Source organism: Siphateles boraxobius, unplaced genomic scaffold (assembly GCF_051911475.1).
Source record: "Siphateles boraxobius isolate OS27281-9 unplaced genomic scaffold, OSU_SipBor_1 9, whole genome shotgun sequence".
Classification (NCBI taxonomy): Eukaryota; Metazoa; Chordata; class Actinopteri; order Cypriniformes; family Leuciscidae; genus Siphateles; species Siphateles boraxobius.
This window is the reverse complement of record NW_027509219.1, coordinates 18,191,554-18,212,682: the sequence shown is the minus strand read 5'-3', so window position 1 is coordinate 18,212,682 and position 21,129 is coordinate 18,191,554. Positions and strand designations below refer to the sequence as shown.

Below are 21,129 nucleotides of genomic sequence, written 5' to 3'. Positions count from 1 at the left end.
GTAAAAAACATGGCGCATGAATATGATAATCAGTAGATACATTTGTATGTAGTGGTGTCCAAAAAAACCTTAAAAACTGGATTTTACCTAGGAAAAGTTTTAAAATTAGGATTTTAAGTTTAGAAAATTATGACATAAAATATATAACAGCATTCATTTTATGTAATAACTTGTATCTTTTATATAAAAAATCTTAACAAAAATTATATTATAATTAAATTCTTAAAACGTATAATAATTTACAATCTAATAAGGTTTAGGATTTTGAATTTAAAATGAAGGACTTTTAAAATGAAGAATACTGTATACATTATATTATTTATTTTATGTCATATCTTTTCTTTGTTTTAATTATTTAACATCATAATTCTAATAATACAAATCTAATAAGGTTTAGGATTTTGAATTTAAAATGAAGAACTTTTAAAATGAAGAATACTGTATACAACCTGCGCACATATATTCAAACGCACATAACTATAGAATCAATTCTTAATGCGCATGTGAACGCCATCAGCGTCTATCACAGGTTCACGTTTAAAGTCTGTTTAGAGAGAACGGTGTCGTCTTAGCGACCTCTAATTTAATAACAAATGATCATTTAGACGGAAGTGAATCAATCAAAACTAACTTTAGCTGGAAAAAACATTGTTCAAGAACCACTATAAAACCAAACCAATCTCTGTTACCTTAAATTATATGTTTATCTCTGTAAAGCTGCTTTGAAACAATCTACATTGTTAAAAGCGCTATATAAATGAGGATGACTTGACTTGACTACATTATATTATTTATTTTATGTCATATCTTTTCTTTGTTTTAATTATACAAAATCCTAATTCTAAAATGAAATTAAACTATATTATATCAAGTTTCCTATTATTTAAAATGATTTATTAATTTTGCTAATTAAAAATTAAATAATAATAATAATAATAATAAGAGCAACATACTTTTAACAGTGGTCTCAGACATTTGGATCCCACTATATATCAAAATACCCCTGAATTACCATCTGACATCATCACTATTGCATGGTTATACTTTTACTAAAGGTTAACAGCTTCATCGAGACAAATGGTAGCAGCTGTAAAATGTGACACATAAGAATATCCTTTCACTAAGACAAAGTAATGTCTATAGTACTTCAGAATATGCTCTTAGCTCCAGCCACTGAAACACACACACATACACACCTACCACTGAAGTGACAAAAACAGGATCTTAGTGCAGACATTACATCAGTGCTGAAACTTGAAGGTGACATAACCTATATCCCACTAGATAACACACACAATACACACACCCAGCACACACACATGCAAGAGATTATGATGCTTATTCTGCCGTCTGATTTGCGAACATACTTTAATAGAGGCCCGACCGCACTGTTTGGTGTGCAGCCAGTCGCCGTGCAGATTCCACATGTGTGCGAGTTTCAGAGAGACAAACTGTTTGACAATTTGGGTAAAGACTTGAGGAGGAATCTGTATACACGTACGCATAACTTCGAAGTTCCGATAAACACAGAGAGAAAGAGTGCACAAAAACATCACGCTCATAAACTCACACGCTGAATGAGCAACAGGTATCTTCCTTGGCGGGTGATCAGCCATTTTGAAGCTAAACCCCAAAGGAGTGACTCATTGCCATCACATGATACGGCACATAAAAAAACACCGGCCACAAGCTATTTCAGGTCGTGCCTTGATTTCCCCCCCACCTATCTTCTGTTGTCGGGCGGCCAAGGGGCGGACACATAAGATGGGTGTATGTGTGAACCTTTCTCCAGCATTCAATGCCCTCCAGTACATCATCAGCGTACTAAAATCTGATAGCCCTGCTCCACAACAAAACTATGTGCAAACTTGAGTGAATCTTAAACGGGCAATCTGAGAAGAGCAGAAGTTGGAGGACATCATTAGGCATGATTAACCAAAACTATGGACATTTCCTAATCCTGAATGACTGAACTGAGTGGGAAATTATTAGGGAAAGATGCAGTGAAGACAAACGGGTGGGATGAGATCTATTTAAAGCCTGCTTGGCAGGGTCTTACCTCTTTGAAGTTAACCTTGGGCCCTGATCTTTTCCGCTTGCTGCCCTTTCCACCAGAGCCACTGAAGTGAATCCATTTTGCAACCTGCGGAAGAGGCAGAGGAGGGCGGGAGAGAGAGATAAAGATAGAGTGAGAAGGTGAGAGAGACAAAGACATCGTAAAATACCTGCCGCGCCACATTTTCGCCTACTTCTCGGTAATGAAATAGTTAAATATGATGCACTCCGCACATACTAGCTCAATTCAACAGTTTCAGTGCTGAAGAACATCATTCAAACATCAGAAAAATAGATACAATGACTGTAAATAATACAATAGACAATAGATACAATAGACACTAAATAAAGAGCATAATGGTAAAATCCTTTACTTTTCAACACAAAATACATCTTCTAACACTGTGATTTCCTCTCTTAGCCACTAAGTGATGCTGCAGGTACGAAAAACAGCAAATACGATCCGCAATTACACAATAAAGACGATTCGAACCACAAGCATTCTCAAATACTTTCTCAAAACAGAAGATCCACAGTCATAAAAGTTACCAAAAGCTCTTGAATGAAGTAAATGAAGTGCTACAGGTCATACGTAAATGAACTATTAATCTGCAAGGGAAGTAAGATATAAACAGGTGTTCAAGGGAAGCCTTAAGAGTTAAAAAAAAGTGCTTTACCTCTTCTCTGACTTCTTGCACCGCTGGAATCCGCAACCATTCTGAGCAGGAGTCCCTCAGCCACTGAACAAGAGGAAGAGAGCAGCAGAATGTTGAGTGGAGAGAGAGAGAGAGAGAGAAAGAGAGAGAGAGAGAGAGCGAGAGGGAGAGAAAATCACTTGTTCCTTAATGGGAACTACCCACTCGACAAGGCGAGCTCTGCGACCAGGAGCACGAGTATCAAACAGAGGACAAAATCCTCTTATTAAGTTGAAACGGAGGAGTTCTCCTCTAAAGATCCGTGCTTGTGTCTCCTGCGAGATCTTCCGCACGCTCGCTCTGCACTTAACCTTATTAAAGCTCGCACCGACGGCGCACTGAATACCTTCCCTCACTGACAGAGGGAGGAAAGAGGAAGGAGGGGAGCAAGTGAGAAAGGAGGAGGCAGAGAGATGAGGTGTGCGTGGGGGGGTGCAGACGGCAGTAAAAGGTCTGTGAGCGGAGCTTCGTTGTAATCAACAGTGTTCACTCCCTGTGCAGTCAGAGGAGGGGCCTTATGTCTCTCTCTCTCTCTCTCTCTCTGTTACACACGCACACACACTTCTCTCGGGGCCACTGCTCTCAGGAGAACTGTCTCTTTAAAACTGATGAGCCGTGTGTGCGTAGAGGTGTGTAAACACAAAGGCAGGTATAGAAGGATCTCACAGACAGGCTGACACGGCCTCTCACAGGTAATAAGAAACATGTGGGAGAAAAGAGGAGAAAAACAGATCATATCAATTACAAAAAAGTCAAGTGATGGTATAAGTTATTAGTACATTCATATACCATGGTATATCAAAGGTAGTTCAACAAATATCCCAGTACTTTTTTGTTACCACAGGCATTTTTACATCTTCGGAAGAAAAGGTGCAGTGTTGTGGGTGGTCGCCAAGGCATTGCTATGTGACTGAGTGGTTGCTAGGGGGTTATTTACTCGCTCAGATTAAAAAGAGCCCATATATCCTTCAAGTCTTGTTAAGACAGGCAGCAAAACTCTGATTTATCTGATTACAATCTAATTTATAGCAAGGGTTAAAACCAGGGTTATTTTAGATTTAGCTTAATTTATTTTTTAGTTTGTCCAGTCAGATTATTTTTGGCGTTTGTTTCTACTCTATGAAGGTTAGTTGTTTTTTTTAAGTGTATATTGTTTTTGTATTTTTCTGCATAGTAATAAGTATGTTAAAAATATCATTTTAGTTTATCAAGTTACATTACTTTATTTCAGTTAACAATAAAATCTTGCCACACTATTCAAAATACTACTATTGTAAATAATCAATGACTTATTAAATCTTTGAACTAAACAAGTTTATTCAATTACAAAGTTTGAATGTCCCTGTTTCCGTTCTCATTTTCAAGATCTGAAGTAAATGATCCATTATCCATTTCATTACGGCTATTAAAGTCATGCACAAAGAACTCAAATTAAACCATTTTAATTATTATACAAAACACAATCAATCGAACCCTGTGTTGAACATTGCATCCCGCCGTCACAGCTGGTTAGGACAAAAACTCTGATTAACATATAAAATGTTGTCGCATCTGGTTAGGACACAGTCTAACTATAAACAGTCAACCTACAAACAAAAAGAAAAAGAAAAAAGTCTGGTCCCCAAATATGGCTTGGGTTCCTATTTAAATGCAAGTCTATACATTTTTCTGCCCATTTTATTTTTCCAAAAATTTTAAGTCTTAGAAAAAGTAGCACATCTCTCCTCAAGTGTCTTTATGTGCGTGCATGAATTTACTAGCCACTTTGAGAGTTAAAGATACTTATTTTTGCTACCCCAGGGAAGAGAGAAAGTCTGCGATATGTGTGCATGTCTATGTATGTGTGTTTTTGAGACTTGTGTGCACTTTTGGGAAAGGAGAGTGGGCAGAGCAGAATTTGACTCTCGGGCTGCAAACTGCCATTGTTAACTTGGATACCACACATAGCAGTTTTACGGCCCAGATTGCCTGGTTCATTCCCGGCACAGCCAGGCCTTTGTGCGCCTGCAAGACACTGCAATCAGCCCCCTCTCACAGCCAAACTCGTAAAGTACACACAAACACACACTCGCAAACTCCCATCTCAGGCATGCTGACAGTAAATACGGTAAATGTAGTATTTCTGTATTAGTACGTCTGTATGAACTCCAAAAACCGGCCTGCTCAAAACTAAATTGGTGTTGAACAGTTAACAGTGGGATGCTGCCCTTGTGTTGGCGGCACAACAGCGACAGCTGCTTTTTACAATGACAGACGTGCTAACTGCTCTCACAGCTCTGTCTGAACTTGAGATGGATTTTTTTTATACTGTAATATCTGTCAAATGATCTGATCCTTCTTACTTTCTTAATACACATTCCTGGCTTCAATGTGCTTTATATAATTCATTGGTGAACAAAACAATCTTTCATCAAAAACGTTCTTTTAGGTTACGCACATGCTATAAGGGAGAAGGTCGTCGCCCCCCTGCGCACAATTAAACAGAGCTTATTTTTTTCGTTCGTGTTTATGCACACTTTACACAACTAAAAGCAGAATAAGCTTTTATGTCAATTACTAGCTTATCAATTGCAAGATCTTCTTCCTCTCCAACTGTAATTATGATCCTAAATCGCCAATTTTGAGTAAAATTTCATACACAAGTGCTGATTCTTGACAGCATGTCTACAAATAACACAAAGGAATAGCTTGCAGACATTTTTACACTGCTTTGCACAGAAAAATATAGATAGCACTTGAGGAGACATGGGATTTCATTAGCTGTTGTTTAATGCTACTCACTCGCTAGTGAATTTGTTAATACTAATAGACATGATTTTACCTCAAACAGATCTTTGTCATTTTTATTCAAAAGAGGAAGCTGCCCACCACAAGATTTTGTGCTCTAGTAGTATACATGCTCACTCAAACAGTAAGAAGTGGACAAAAAATACACACTCAAAACTCGTCCCTCAAACACAAACACACACACACACACACACACACACACACACACACACACACACACACACACACACACACACACACACACACACACACACACACACACACACACACACACACACACACTTGTATCTGCTCACTAAAGTGGCAGTGAGCTTGAGCTTGACAATCCTAGGGAACTGCTTAGAGGCATGTACATTAAGGCAATAGTACCAACGCACAGAACGGCTACAAAAGGTAGGAAACTTATACAGTCTCTTAAAGTGACAGCAAAATAATTTACTCGACCTCATGTCATTCCAAAAATGTATGACTTTCATTCTTCTGTAGAACACAAATGAAGAAAAAAGTTCTTATTCAATGAAAGTCAATGGGGTCCAATGCTGTTTTAAAGTCATACAGGTTTGAAACAACATAAGTGCACTTTCCCACTAAGATACCTTGTTTTTAAGAAATCCTAAAGCAGAATTGCATGTATCCTTCATGGAGAAACCGAAAATATCTGCAAAACCAAAAATCCATTGCGACAAGCTCAGTGAAAAAACATAAATCCAAGATGGTGGAGAAAGCAGGTGATTTATAAATTCTTAAAACATTTCATTTAACACTCAAAAATATTCATAAAATAGATCAGCATATTTGAAAAGAGATTATTCTTCCCAATAATTGTATGTGCTATGTATTTTTAGACCATTGCGCCCTTAGCTTAGCAACATGCTAGCATCATATTCTACTGAAATCCATTTCAAGTCGAGTGTCTTGTGCAGAGAGCTACTGTACTTGTGAGTTTCAATATTGGTTTGCCTATGAGTTTCCATGACATGTAGGCAAAAGGATGCATGCATAGGTTTTTGAACAGAGCTCTAGTTCTCTAAAACCAGCTTAGATTTGCCACTGTGAATTCTAATGTTCTAAACCACAGCTATTTCCATACAGTCGCACCCAAGCTAATGATCTGAAGGCTGTTTTGCTTTTCTCTACAAAAGGTAAATGTCAGGATTGGGATTTGGTAGGCTGCTCTGAGCGTATCCTTTCAGCAGCAACCCACAGCGAGTGGAGTCAAGGGAGGTCATGAGATTCCGATTGTCCCAGCCTTAAACCCACCTCAAAATGCAGATATAGCAACTTATTATGCTCGCTCAAATGTTTGCCATCTTAAAAATAGCACAATGAAAAAGAGAGCTCCGTTCCCATCTCATCCCTCCCTTTTGTATGTGTGTGTGTGTATGTGGCTGTGATTGTTTATTGTGGGGATCGACTATTTCCTGCCATTATTTATTTAGAGGAACGTTCAAGAAGAACATGTTTTTAACCCTCTGGGGTCGGCGGTATCGCCGGCGATACCAGCTCACTTTTTTCCTTATCAGTGCAAAAGAGACTCAAATTACTCTGTTGATTTTGATCTTACATATAAGTGCTGTACATCATTACATCCTGTTAAGTGTCTATTTTTTTTGTGGGTACTCACAATAAAAACAAAGTGTTGTGCTTTTAGTCAAATAAAGAAAAATAAACATGATGCGCGTTTTACCTTCTCTCGTCAGTGAGGTCCATTCTCAAACGCGTCCGAAAAATGAACTGTAACTCTGTCAATACTTGTCACAGAGATACGAGAGATTTCTCTTTATGAAGCTGAAATTCTCTTCTTTTAAATGAAGTAATTTATATATATAAAAAAAAATATTCTCAGTTTATGTAATCTGTATGAAAAGAGAGAGATGTCAGTATTTTTCATTCCAGCTCATATACCTCATTACGCGTTAATGTGCCACGCCCACGGAGAGCGCGCGGTATTCAAACGCAAATGATCTAAGGCAAGCCATGCAAACATGCCAACGCCCACCAACTGGATTATAAAATCATGTTTAGTAAGTTTCTTACTACCGCTGTGAACACAGCGTATCCCTACCCTGTGAGGAATAATACTATCTAATAACCCTGGAAAATGTTCCAGAAGTGCTGGTAGTTTCATTTCGAGGAGCAACGGATCCAGCGGATGTAGTAAGTCATTTATTCTTAAGTGCTTTGTTCTAATCACGATATTGAATAGTGTCTATAAACCGCAAAAAGACTGTTTAAATATGAATTGCGTGTCTGCAGACATGGGCAGTATTTCAATTAAATGTATTTTAAATACGTATTTAATTACTTTACTGTATTTTGTAATTTGTATTTTGCAGGTGTGGAAAAATTTAAATGTATTTTGTAACAAAATATTTTGAGGGAGTGTATTTGGAGTATTTCAAATACTTAAATACTTAAGAAAAATCACCATAGTGATTTTGCCATATTTTCGGTCTGATGTTGGCAATGGCAATGTCCAGGTTAGATGCACGAAAATCACGTGACACCCTGTAGACCGGGCTCCCTCCAAGAAGTGAATGAGTTTTGAACTCTTAAAAACGGCATTAAAGGGTTAGTTCACCCAAAAATGAAAATTTTGTCATTAATGACTCACCCTCATGTCGTTCCAAGCCCGTAAGACCTCCGTTCATCTTCAGAACACAGTTTAAGATATTTTAGATTCAGTCCGAGAGATTTCTGTCCCTCCATTGAAAATGTATGAACAGTATACTGTCCTTGTCCAGAAAGGCAATAAAGACATCATCAAAGTAGTCCACGTGACCTCAGGGGGTTAGTTAGAATTTTTTGAAGCATCGAAAATACATTTTGTTCCAAAAATAACAAAAACGATGACTTTATTCAGCATTGTATTCTCTTTCGGTTCTGTTGTCAATCCGCGTTCCCTTTAAGGTAAAGTGTTTTGTGAAAAATATACAGTCTACTCACACACATATTGCACAGTGAACAGCATTATAGAGAAAATAATTGTGCCTTATGAGACCAATGCACTGTGTTGTCCTTCATAAAAGGACATCATAGGCCCTACCTATTATGAAACAGCGTGTCTGTCGTAACTCCACTGAACACTAACACAGAAACCAAAAATATTCGGGACAGCAGCATTTGTCCAAATTTCAATCTTAACCGTTCTATTTCATCAGAAACGATCTTAAAACAGGGCTTTAAGGGTAAAATACCGAACTTGTCCTTTAAGGCACGAGTAGAGTAACGGTGATAATATGGCTACGTAGACTACATCAAACACGTTTTGCTATTAAGGGCAGCCTACCACACCATTGATGTGAACTTAGCTACATGCCATTTACGTCAGAGGGAGCTATTTCAGGCCCTGTAGAGGTTTAGAGAAATGCCCATACTTTTTTATTTTGCTTCTTCGCCATTTTTAATTTACACATTTCTCATATTCGTGTTATTGCTACTATTTGTGTTATTGACCTTTCAGTAATAAAAAAAAGACTTAAGATTATTGTGGGAGTATTTTTGTATTTTCAAAATACTAATTACTTGTATTTTATTTAAATACATTTTTCACATCAGTATTTTGTATTTTATTTTGTTACATTTTTATGAGCCAGTATTTGTATTTTGTAACAAAATAGTTTTTGATGTATTTTTCCCACCTCTGCGTGTCTGTGTGACACGTAACGCGTAATGAGGTAATGAGCTGGAAAGAAAAATACTGACATCTCTCTCTTTTCATTCAGATTACATAAACTGAGAATATTTGTTTTTTATATAAAGTACTTCATTCAAAAGAAGAGAATTTCAGCTTCATAAAGAGCAATCTCTCGTATCTCTGTGACAAGTATTGACAGAGTTACAGTTCATTTTTCGGACGCGTTTGAGAATGGACCTCACTGACGAGAGAAGGTAAAACGCGCATCATGTTTATTTTTCTTTATTGGACGAAAAGCACAACACTTTGTTTTTATTGTGAGTACCCACAAAAAAAATAGACACTTAACAGGATGTAATGATGTACAGCACTTATAATTTGAGTCTCTTTTGCACTGATAAGGAAAAAAGTGAGCACAAAGCACAAATGTCAGAGCATGTCAGAACACCTCCAGGACCCAGAAAACCCCTCAGACCCCTGAGGGTTAAAGTCAAAGTAACGGCTTCAGTTGGGGGGGGGACTACAAGGATTTTATCCAAAAGTGAAACTGTTCCTCTGCTGATTTTGGCAGCCATGTATCATTAGATCCAAAGGCGGCGTTAATGAAAATGGCACCGCATGTCAGTCTGGTTGGCCAATGAGGGCACATCGAGCACAAAACTGAAATGACTGCGCAGGAAGGGAGAGAGATTAACGTTTGAATCCATTTCTTTGAGACACAGACTCAGGATGGATGAACGGAAAGGCTTTTGTGGTCTTTTCTGGTTGTTATAAAACACACAAAAAACACAAAGATTTTCCATCTTCATTCAACAAGAGTAGATTCCACACATGCAGCCTACATAGTACTAGCTGGAAACTGGAAACATGATATCTTCATTGTGGAAGTGAATCATCTTACAAACTGTAAAAGAATGACTAAATTCTATAATAAACAGTGGCCAATGCTGAAAGAAAAAGACAGATTTATGGCTTCATATTAGTCATCAATTGTTTAAGAGCTTGTGGCAGCCCAGTTTAGAAATGCTTGAGAGGTTAAATGGATCTTAAAGCAAGAGGGAAGCGGCTTCATTCATGCCATGTGTCGGTCCTGGAGAGATATATGCACAAGCTCTATGTTCTATTGCTCAAGAGGAAATAGATTAAAAACGGTTTTACATTCTGGGTGACAGGCATGAGAGGTAGCACCAATACATCTTTTACATGTTGTGTAACAAGCCTGCTTTTATTCCTTTTGCATAATCATAGAGTATATAATCTGGCTTGAATTACAAAACATCTCAAAATAGATCTTGGCTTTTTTCATCTTACCTCTGGCATTTCAGGTGTATCTAACCAGTCTGAAAAGATGGTTTCAAGTCTGATGCCCCGACTGAAAGAGAAAATTGATACATTCAGTAATTGTTGAAGGAGATCAAGTACTTCGGCGTTGCTTTCATGTGCTTTAAAATCATGTAAATCCTTTAAATTAAAAGCATTCTTAACAATAAGTCTACATGCAATGTGCCTGACTACTTGGGTTTTGAATAGTTCAGAATTTAAGATTTGTGACTCTTTCAATTCATGAGTTTGGCATTTGAGTTGAATTGGCCACCAGCAACAGGATTTCATTTCACAGTTCAACACAGTTTGCAACAAAACCCAAATAATTTAACTTTTTGATTGAATAATTCACTATTGATTATTCTCTTATTTTTTCCCTAAAAAAAAGGGATTATTAGACGTATTTCCCTAAACAATGGTTCAATACGAACAATTAAGTCATTAAATAAATTTTTTTTTCATACAATGGCACAAAATGTCCAATGACTTTTTTTTCCCTCCAAAACACCAAATTTATATCAATTAGTATATAGAATATTGGGTAAATGTATAGCATTCTGGGAAATAAAGTGTTCCTCCACTCACCCCCTAAATTTGATTCCATTTTAATTTGACTTCAAATTCCAATTTCAATCCTGTTTGCTATCTCAATTAAAATTCAACTGGAACTGAATTGTGATTTTCAATTCAACTCTGTATAGATTTGCGTTTCTTCTTTCCCCTCAAAGTATTTTTTTCTCTTGCAGTAATTGAAGCCATTCACCACTTACTCCAAATCAATCTTGTTAATGTGCAAGAGCGCAGACACAGACATGCACACACACAAACACAAAGCACATATAATCAACTAAATGGACTGTCTCAGACAGGAACAGTGTGTCTCCGACACTTGAGGCCCTTTGACACAACAGTTGAGCACATTAAGGTGATGACAAATGAAAAGGATGGAAATTTCCATCTCAGCATTGAAGAGGGAAAAGCCCTCAGTGTCAGAGCAAAACACTAAGCTCACCGGACTGTGATTACTAAATAACAGCGCTCTCATGCCACAGCATGTTGTTGCAGAATAAAAGCAAGGTTCATTCTACAAGCAAATATTCAAATGCATGCTGAGATTCATTTGATGATGATTAAAAGAACCTGTGAAGTACACTTAATGGCATGCCTAATCATACCAGAAAAGTGTTTACATGCACTGTTATACACGGTGCCTGGCGAAAGTATTCAAACAATTTTTTTTCCTGCACCACAGTGACTATCAGCATCTTGGTCACCCCTCCAACCAAGACCACTCTCCATCGATTGCTCAGTTTGTCCAGGAGCCCAGTTCTAGGAAGAGTCGTGGTTGTTCAGTAATTTAACACAAGGTGATCATCTTCAAGCTTTCAAAATTATTTTATCCCTTTGTTTTATGTATTATTTTGATGACTGCTAACAAAGTGTTAACAGTAATGAAGTAAAAATAATCCTAGTAACTGCTGGTATTTTTGGAGAATATTATGGTAACGGTGGTTATTTTTATTAAGGATCTTGTCATAAACTCTTATGAAAACTGTTCATAGTTTAATAAGCATATATCATTTGTGATATGCAAAGATAGTCATTCAGGTGATCAGATCAATATAACTATAACTACCACTGCCTCATTTGAAATAAAAATTAAACATATTGATTAAAAAGAATACAGTTACTATACTAAATAGTATATTAAAGTAGTGTAGTTATAGTAAAATCGTTAAATCATTACAGTAAATTTCTGAAGGAAACTTAAAAAGCATTCTGAACTAGCACTATAAACACACCGCCAATACAAAATTTGCATCCATGAAGGTTTTGTGGGTGGCTGCCAGCATGTTGCTATGTTTGTGTTAGGTTGCCAGGGTGTTTTTGGTGGTTGCTAGGTGGCTGTTTACAGGCATGAGTGAAATGAGCCCACTCACCTCAAGCCTATACCATATTCTAGTAGGCACAGTACATATGGCTCAGGTGACTCTCTAAATGTACTGTATGTCTAAAAGGGATTCATTGTCCATTTTTTAGTCAAACAAGGAATGTTAATTTGCTGAGAAAATGAATAGAAACTGAAAAAGGGGGACAAGTAAAGCACAGATATATAAGTGAGTCAGGCAAACATTAACAGAAGCTGTTGTGGACTTCCTGGGGGGTGGTGTAGGAGGAACGGTTTGCCATGGAAGCATTGATTTGTCTTTGATCTGACACAAGGAGGCCCATCTGTGATTGTTTCACCACATCAGTCTGCCGTTCCAGCGTTGTGCCGCCATGAATGTTTACACTTCTGAGCAGCAGACACAAATATTGAACGCCCTTACCTTTCAGTTTAATGTAATTTAATCAATCATCAGCCAGTGGCTAGGCCTTAATGAGCAAAATGGAGACTACATGAAACCGAAAGAAAGACAGATGAAGAGATCTGATTGTTTTACAATTTGCCATGATACCAACATAGTCAAAACCAATACTAGTTAAATTTCCTAATGCTACTGAACAAAGTGCATTATTTAAAACAGTTAAATATTAAATTACTTACTTGAAGAAAAATGGTTTTATTTATTATTTAACAACTTAAAAATAAAAACGGTATTACTGTACACATACAGTATTAAAATAAACACTGCTTCAAACAAGTAAAGAATAAATTAGGAGCATTGTTGTTTGAGTAATATTAACATTAACAAAACAGCTCAATTTACACAGCAAGGCCTAATATACAGATCTGCTATTCTGACGTATCCAAAGACAAACCTCACTACCGTATATAAATAACTCACTAAAGATGTGCATTTTGTGTTTCCTGCTAGCGTAGCAGTGAATATGCACAGTTGAAGCATGAAGCAGCTATAGGACTCAACACTTCTATCATTCACCATGAAAAAGACCCAATCAGAACTACTCTAGACTTCCCACTGGCCACAAAGCATAACAATATTATGAAGGGCAAATTCATATTTCTTCCATATAATACATTTTTAGGCAGTTTTAATGACAACATTATGTCAACATGAAAATGATGAAACAGTGAAAAGGGAAAATAAATATTGATGATACAACGGGTGAGTTCGGGCAAGAGAACCAGTGGAAAAATCATTTGAGGTAGAGCTGGAAAAAAAAGATTCCTGCAGGGTCTGGTTTAAATATCTACACTGAAAGCTCCCCACACTAATAATAATGGCAGAGCAGTTGAGGAATTTATTGAGTATGTGTTTTTGAAAGGCAATGTTGACACCATTTCATCATACCTCCTCATTGTTGGAAATGTGTCCAGGAGCATCTGCAGGAAATCCTACAAGAGACAGACTACAGTATAAATGAAAAGCAGTGTGTGAATAAAAAAGCTTCAAGCAGAGCATACAGAGCTTAAAAAAGTGTACTGATATGTCTTAATGTATTTCTCCACTAGTCTACTACCAAGGTCCAAAATGAACTTTTTGTCACACTCCTGTCAATCGAGTGCAACAGTCGACCTCCAGAAGAAAAAGAAAAAAAAAGTAGGGGAATAGGGAAAAATCTCCATAGGGGAATTGATTTTTAACGATAACTTACAAACCTTTAAAAACAGACCTATTTTACTGTGATCAAGTCTCCTTACACTCAAACGACTTACAATTTTTTAAGTTCATTGCAAAATATACATATTATATACAAATATGTTTCTATATACATATTCAACATCTTTAAATCAAGTTTTATATTCATTCATTTTATTTCGATTGTCATTCAGTGCTTCATAGGATTATAGTTCTTTCTCTCGTTAAAGCTGTAAAGTACACACTCTTGTACCTTTGTCTTTTTGTCCGATTTACCTTTTTTGCTTCAAATCATAGTTTGTAATGTTTTGATTCACCTCATAGTTGGTTCATGGTTTATAAATCCTTAATGAAGACTTAGGGGGGGGGGAAGGGAAAAATACTTCCGGAACCAAGGCAATTGAAAAAGTGGACATCCACTGTTGCACTATGTGGCAAGCAAATTGAGAAAATAGTAAGCTCTTTGCATCTCTCTATGAAACAGCACCTCCTACAAAATAATGTAGACGATTTGTGATCATATTTTCATTATGGTGGCATAATATGAGGAATACTTCATTTAAGTGTTGCCACATGATTTTCTGGAGGGGAAAAAAACATTATACATCATAGAAAAGCTTCAGTTACACTTTATTTTGATGGTCCCCTTAGACATTTTGTTGACTATAAATAACATTGCACCTACAAGTCAACTAAGTCTCATTAGAATATTAGTTGAGTATTAGTAGACTGTTAGATGTAGAGTTAGGGTTAGTAGAATGAGGGGTTAGGGTTAGTAGAATAAGTTGACATGTAGTTGCAAAGTTACTTATAGTCAGTAGAATGTCTGTTGGGGACCAATCACAATAAAGTGTTAGCAGATATTAAGCAGAGAGTCTACAATACTCTAATGAGAGTTAGTGGTCATGTAGGTGCAATGTTACTTCTAGTGAAAAAAAAAATATATTGTCCAGTACAAGCTTCTAGAAGAAAGCAATCTGTGCCAGTACATTGCAGAGGTTTGCATCCAGTATTTTTATCCACATTTTGAAATATGACTGGATGAAAATAAGACATGAATAAAAATTACATTAAAAAAATGTATAAACTCACATGAGGTGGATCAATTTTGTAATCAGTAAGAAAATGTTAAAACTTTATTTCCTAGATCAAAACAGCTTCACTGCTACAAGTCATTTCACTGACAAGTTCGCCTAGAGAGGAAATTATTATTATTTTGCAGTTCCTAATATAATTACTAGCCAAATAGCTATTAACTCTTTTTTATATTTACCAGAAGCAATTTTAAATCTCATTTGGTGCATTGTGAGTGTTCATTTTGAACCCCGGATGCAGCTATGCGTCAAATCAAGTCAACAATTACACCTTTAGGGAACTGGTGCATACTTCCTCTGATACAAGCTGATGGAATGACGGTGAGGTTAAAAGCTACATTTGCGTTCAGGCTAAAAATTAATACACAGCTCCCGTGCAGGACACACTCACCTGAGACAGAATGAGCTGCCCGTGGAATTTTCCCACAAACACTTTGAAGAAGTGCAAGAACTTCTCTTCACCAACCTGATCAGCCAGAAACTTCAAGAGGAAGTAGCCCTGAGAACGGAAAGAGAGAAACTCTACACAAATAGAAAGAGAGCAACTCTACACAACCCAGAGGATGTCCCAGAGGAGTCTGCACCTCTGAGCTATCAGACGTACCTTCAGATAGTGCACCTGCATGAAGGGTTTTTCCGGGTTGAGGGCATGTTTCACTAGTGACGCACCAGACTCGCTCACTTCCCCTGTTTTCTCTTTATTGGGTCTGTGAACAAATACATATGCAAACACACAAACACCACATGAATCAGACTGTGGTCTGCAGAGGCGGCATTTACATTTCGGAGGCCCATTTCAAAGAAACAGTCGGAGGCCCCAAGAACCAATAATCTACCACTATCCACACATTAAGTGGAAGTGAAAGTGACGTGAAGGCCAAGTATGGAGATCCATAATCGGAATTTGTCCAAGTTAGTGAACACACATTAGGAGTAGTGAGTAGTGAACACACACACTGCAAACAGCTTAAATTGGGGGTTAAGTGTTTTGCTCAAGGGCACCTCAGTCATTTCCTGCCCGTATTGAGAATCGAACCCGCAACCTTCAGGTTACCAGTCTGACTCTCTAACCGTTACGTTAGAGATGATAGGCTTGAGAGCAAAGAAATAAAAATTTGAAAACAGGGATTAGATAAGTGATTTAATAGGAATTAGTAATACAATATGAACATAGGAATAGGCTACATCAAGAGAAAATATTTTAGACTTGCATCCAATTTTGACATTTAGAACTTTCTGGTGATGGAGTGCTGTCAAAGCTCTGACAAATTTATCCAGCGATCTTATAATGTCGTGTTCAATTGACATCTGGGAAATTGCGGACAGTCTTTCCTGCATTATGGTGGAGTGCAGGAATAATTTATCCCAGGCACAAGATATAAATATAGAAAAATTAGATGATGGGGGAAAAAATTAAATGAAACTAAAACTGCCAGTAGGTGGTTGAACGAGTGAGTCATTCAATCATTCAGTCAAACAATATGTTCAAAACGGCTGATTCATTCAGGGACAAAGCAAATGACTGCGTCCAAAAGCTTGTTGCCTCGCTGCCCTATTAGGCAATCACTTTGGAGGCAGTGTTTGCCCGAATTTATTTCGGACAGACTTCTGAGGCAGCATAACGGTTTAATGATCTACAACAAAATAGAGCAAGCTTTGGTGGTAACTAAGCAAATATTTAATTGCTACAATTGCAATTTCTCGCTAGAAATAACATAGAAAGTGGAAAAAGCAGGTAACAAACGTACATTTACACAACTTTCAGATGCCATATAGTATATATTTTTAGCTCTGCACTGTTGTATAAAATCAATAAGCTTCAAATTTGCAATAATGCTGATGTTCCGGAAAACAGCACTTTATATCCTGAATTATAAATGTATAAATATAGGCTATTATCAATGGTGGGCCGCCAGGGCCAGCAAGGCCTTCTCTGCTGGCCTAAACACTATCAGAATCACTGACTTGCACTTTAATATATTTCTTCCATGAATGAGTATTGAATTATTCCCAATAGTCCATTCTCTTAATCTCACAGCTTTACTCTTGGTTGCGCTGCTTCCAGTATTGTATATTTATTTTAGCACTTTTATCTAATTATATTTCAGCCATCACGTGTTGCCAGGGTAAAATCTGCCGTGAGGCCTTCAGAATCGACAGTATGGGCGAATGGAAATGAAACTGTCGCTTTAACCAATCAGATAATCAGTCAGATTTAATCAGCCAATCAGATTTCGATTTGACTGCACCGGGGCCATCTAGCAGGCGTACAATAACGTCGGCATTTTCACATCCTTTGATTGGATGGTCAGGGCGCGTACTATTACTGGTAGTCAGAGGCTGAGCTAGCTAACCGCATCTGTACGAACTGCATAAACTAAAATACATTCCTGTAGATTTAATAGTTTTTCAACCCACAAATTAATGTTTATTTCCCTCCTTAACCCCCAGCAGGTTCAAAACTACTGGAAAAAATCCCTTATTCAGCCTTATTAGGATGGATTTTGTGTAAAACATAATCAGTAGTTTTGGTGAGTATAATGCTTTTTTTGCCCCCTTTTTTTCCGTGGTGAATATGGCCGCTTCTCGCTGGAACTTTTGTTAGGTTTTTTTTCGCATCTACCGTGTCATCTCCTTCTTTGCTGAACAGTCGTTTGCCTGGACTTTATCATTGTCATTTCCCTGTGGATATAACGCGGATACTGCCAACTGACAACTTTCCAACTCATAACTGGCACTCATCCAACTTACACTACTCTGCTGCTGTTTGCCGATCTTCGCGCTACTCCACTGTACCTTCTACGTAGGTGGCTGATGAGTCTCCACTCCCTCGCTTATCTATTGTGGACAGTTTTTTGAGTGGTAGATTACCCCCTATCATTCAATTTATCTGACAAGGTCTTCATACTGCGTTGATCGTGCATAATTAGCGCTGTGAGTGTTGCTGCTTTCTTGCACTCTACTGCAAGAGAAGTGCGTTCTTAAATTGCCAGTGATGTCGTGTTGTCCCTACATGTCCGCGGTCAAATTATGCATACTGCATGCAACGTCCCAGTCCCTGTACTGCTTAGAGTTCTAACTCTGGGATTATTACTCTGCTGTGTCATACCCATGGCGCTTAACTACTCGCTACTCCAACTGCATTGCATGAAAACGCGTCCTCGTCTCGACGCGACTACACACAGGCCTGTCGCCTCCATTTCTCATCGCGCTGCTCGTCGGCTTCAGCCATTCCTTCCATCTGGTCGAACCGCTCGGATACCCGCTATTCTATGCTAACTTCTACTCACCGTGGAATAAATCTTGCCTCATTAAAACTGTTTCCTGTGATCTGTCTCTGACTAATACACGCAATGACTGCGCGTTTCATCCGGCAGTTGCGCTGTTTAACTGTCGTTCCCTCACAGATAAGGCTACCGTGCTTTGCGCACTACTAACTGAGAAAAACTTTGACTTATTGCTCCTCACTGAAACATGGCAAACTCCTAATGACTATTTCCACCTAAATCTTCTCACACCCTCTGGATACACCTACCTGACCAAACCTCGTTTGACATCAAGGGGTGGTGGCCTGGTTGCTGTTCACCGCAGCAGCATTCCAGTCAAAACTATTGACTTTCACGTGACTTTAACTTTTGAATATCTAGTTCTCAAAGTTTCTGGTACATCTCCAATGATCTTGATTCTCCTGTATCGTCCACCTAAAGCTATCTCAAATTTCTTCAGTGAACTGCATGAACTGTTAACCCTTTCCTCTGCCTTATCCTCTTGTGTTATATTACTTGGTGATTTCAACATACATGTTGATACTGATTGTGCGTGAATCGCGTGAACTCTAGTCATTATTTAAATGTTTCAATCTTGTACAACATGTCGATTTTGCTGCACACTCAAAAGGTCACACACTGGATCTTGTCTGCACTACTGGTCTACATAATTTTTCCGTGCTTGGTTCTCAAATTGGACTGTCTGATCACCTCCTCGTTGAACTAAACTGTGAAATGCCTCTTCCCTGCCTCAGGGTGAAATCTACTATAACCTTCTGTAACCTCAATTCTGTTAATCCATTACTGTTTTCTGAATCTGTACAAACTCATCTCTCTGATATTACTGAACACACTAGCTCTCTTGATATCCTTACCAAATATAATGCCTGTATTTCCGCTGCCCTTGATACACATGCCCCTCTTAAAAGTAGAGTTGTACCTTCTACACACACGTCTCCCTGGTTTACCCCTGCACTTCGCAATCTAAAAACAGCTGGTCGTCGCCTTGAACGCCTTTACAGGAAAACTGGTTTGACTGTTCACCTTACTGCTTACACTGACCATATCCAATTGTACAAGTCTGCTATAAACACTGCACGCTCTGGTTACTACTCTACTATTATCAATAATGCATCCTCTCGACCTAAAGCACTATTTTCAGTAGTCAATAAACTCACCAACCCTCCTGCACCTGTCATTAGTAACTCAGCAGACCTCTGTGAGTCATTCCTGCATTTCTTTTTAAATAAAACTGATAGCATTCCCAATCATTTCCCATCCATGATCTCTCCTGGCTACACACACGACTTCCCCACTGCTTTTACTCCTGGTACTCTCACTGATTTTGCCTCCCCAACCCCTGCTTATATCTCTGAGCTAATCAACAAAGCAAATACATCTTCCTGTCATCTTGATCCAGCTCCTACTACTTTACTTAAAAAATGTGCACCTATTATTTCTCTACCGATTTCACTTCTCATCTCCCAACTACTGGTTCTGTTCCTCTGGAATTAAAAACTGCTGCTGTCACTCCTGTCCTAAAGAAACCCAGCCTCGACCCTACCAACATGACCAATTACAGACCAATCTCAAATCTACCATTTCTTTCGAAACTGCTTGAGAAAGTGGTCGCTGCCCAACTTCAAACACACATGTCATCTAACAACCACTATGAATGTTTTCAATCCGCTTTCCGCACCCTCCACAGCACTGAAACAGCACTTCTTAGGGTTGTCAATGATCTCCTTATGGCCACTGACTCCGGCTCCACCAGTATTCTAATTCTTCTAGATATTTCCTCTGCGTTCGACACAATCTCTCACAGTATTCTCATCTCACGACTCTCTGCTCTTGGTGTTTCTGGAACTGCCCTATCTTGGTTAACTTCCTACCTGTCTGATCGTCAGCATTATATCTCTATCCGCCAGGCTAAGTCCACTACTGCCTCTGTCCCGCACAGTGTTCCCCAGGGTTCTGTTCTTGGGCCTCTTCTCTTCATCATCTACATGCTCCCATTAGGTAACATCATCCGTCAACATGACTTTAAATTCCACTGCTACGCAGATGACACACAACTATACATCTATTCACAACGCAATGCTCCTTTTCCCACAAATTCCATATCAGCCTGTATTGATGATATAAATGCTTGGATGACCAGTAATTTTCTCAAACTAAACACTGATAAAACAGATCTACTTCTTATTGGCTCACCTCGATTTACATCCTGTTTCTGTGTTGAAAATGTTCACATTGCTGGAGTTTCGGTTCAACCTTCCACTACTGTCAAAAACCTTGATATAATCTTTGATTCATCTCTTTCCTTCCACACATTTCCTCTCTCACTAAGTCTGCCTTCTTTCACCTTCGTAATATCGCAAGCTTACGTCCATTTCTGAACATCAGCGAATGCGAAACCTTGCTGAAACCTTGGTTCACGCTTTCATCACATGACGGCTTGATTACTGCAATTCTCTTTTCTATGGCTTACCCAACTCATCTATAAATAAAATCCAATACATTCAGAACTCCGCAGCTACAGTCCTTACATACACAAAGAAATCCTCCCACAGTTACGCAGACTTAATTGGCTACCAGTACGTTTTCGTATTAACTACAAGATACTCCTCATCACATTCAAAGCACTACATGGTCTTGCCCCCACCTATATTTCTGATCTCATCCATACCTACTCCCCAGTTCGCACACTTAGATCCTCCGATACCG

At 38.2% G+C, this 21,129-nt stretch overlaps 1 protein-coding gene across 6 annotated transcripts in view; it reads right to left on the bottom strand.

Annotated features, from left to right (window-relative positions):
- The window catches only part of aopep (aminopeptidase O (putative)), a 102,359-nt gene that overhangs the window by 43,685 nt on the left and 37,545 nt on the right, over positions 1–21,129 (bottom strand). For all 6 annotated transcript variants that reach the window (XM_077223269.1, XM_077223270.1, XM_077223272.1 and 3 more), the window contains 6 exons: positions 15,741–15,843; positions 15,528–15,635; positions 13,755–13,798; positions 10,486–10,546; positions 2,733–2,795; positions 2,060–2,143 (listed from right to left, as the gene is read on the bottom strand). In XM_077223269.1, the coding sequence (XP_077079384.1) occupies positions 2,060–2,143; positions 2,733–2,795; positions 10,486–10,546; positions 13,755–13,798; positions 15,528–15,635; positions 15,741–15,843 (463 nt within the window). The remainder of the gene's footprint in view (positions 1–2,059; positions 2,144–2,732; positions 2,796–10,485; positions 10,547–13,754; positions 13,799–15,527; positions 15,636–15,740; positions 15,844–21,129) is intronic.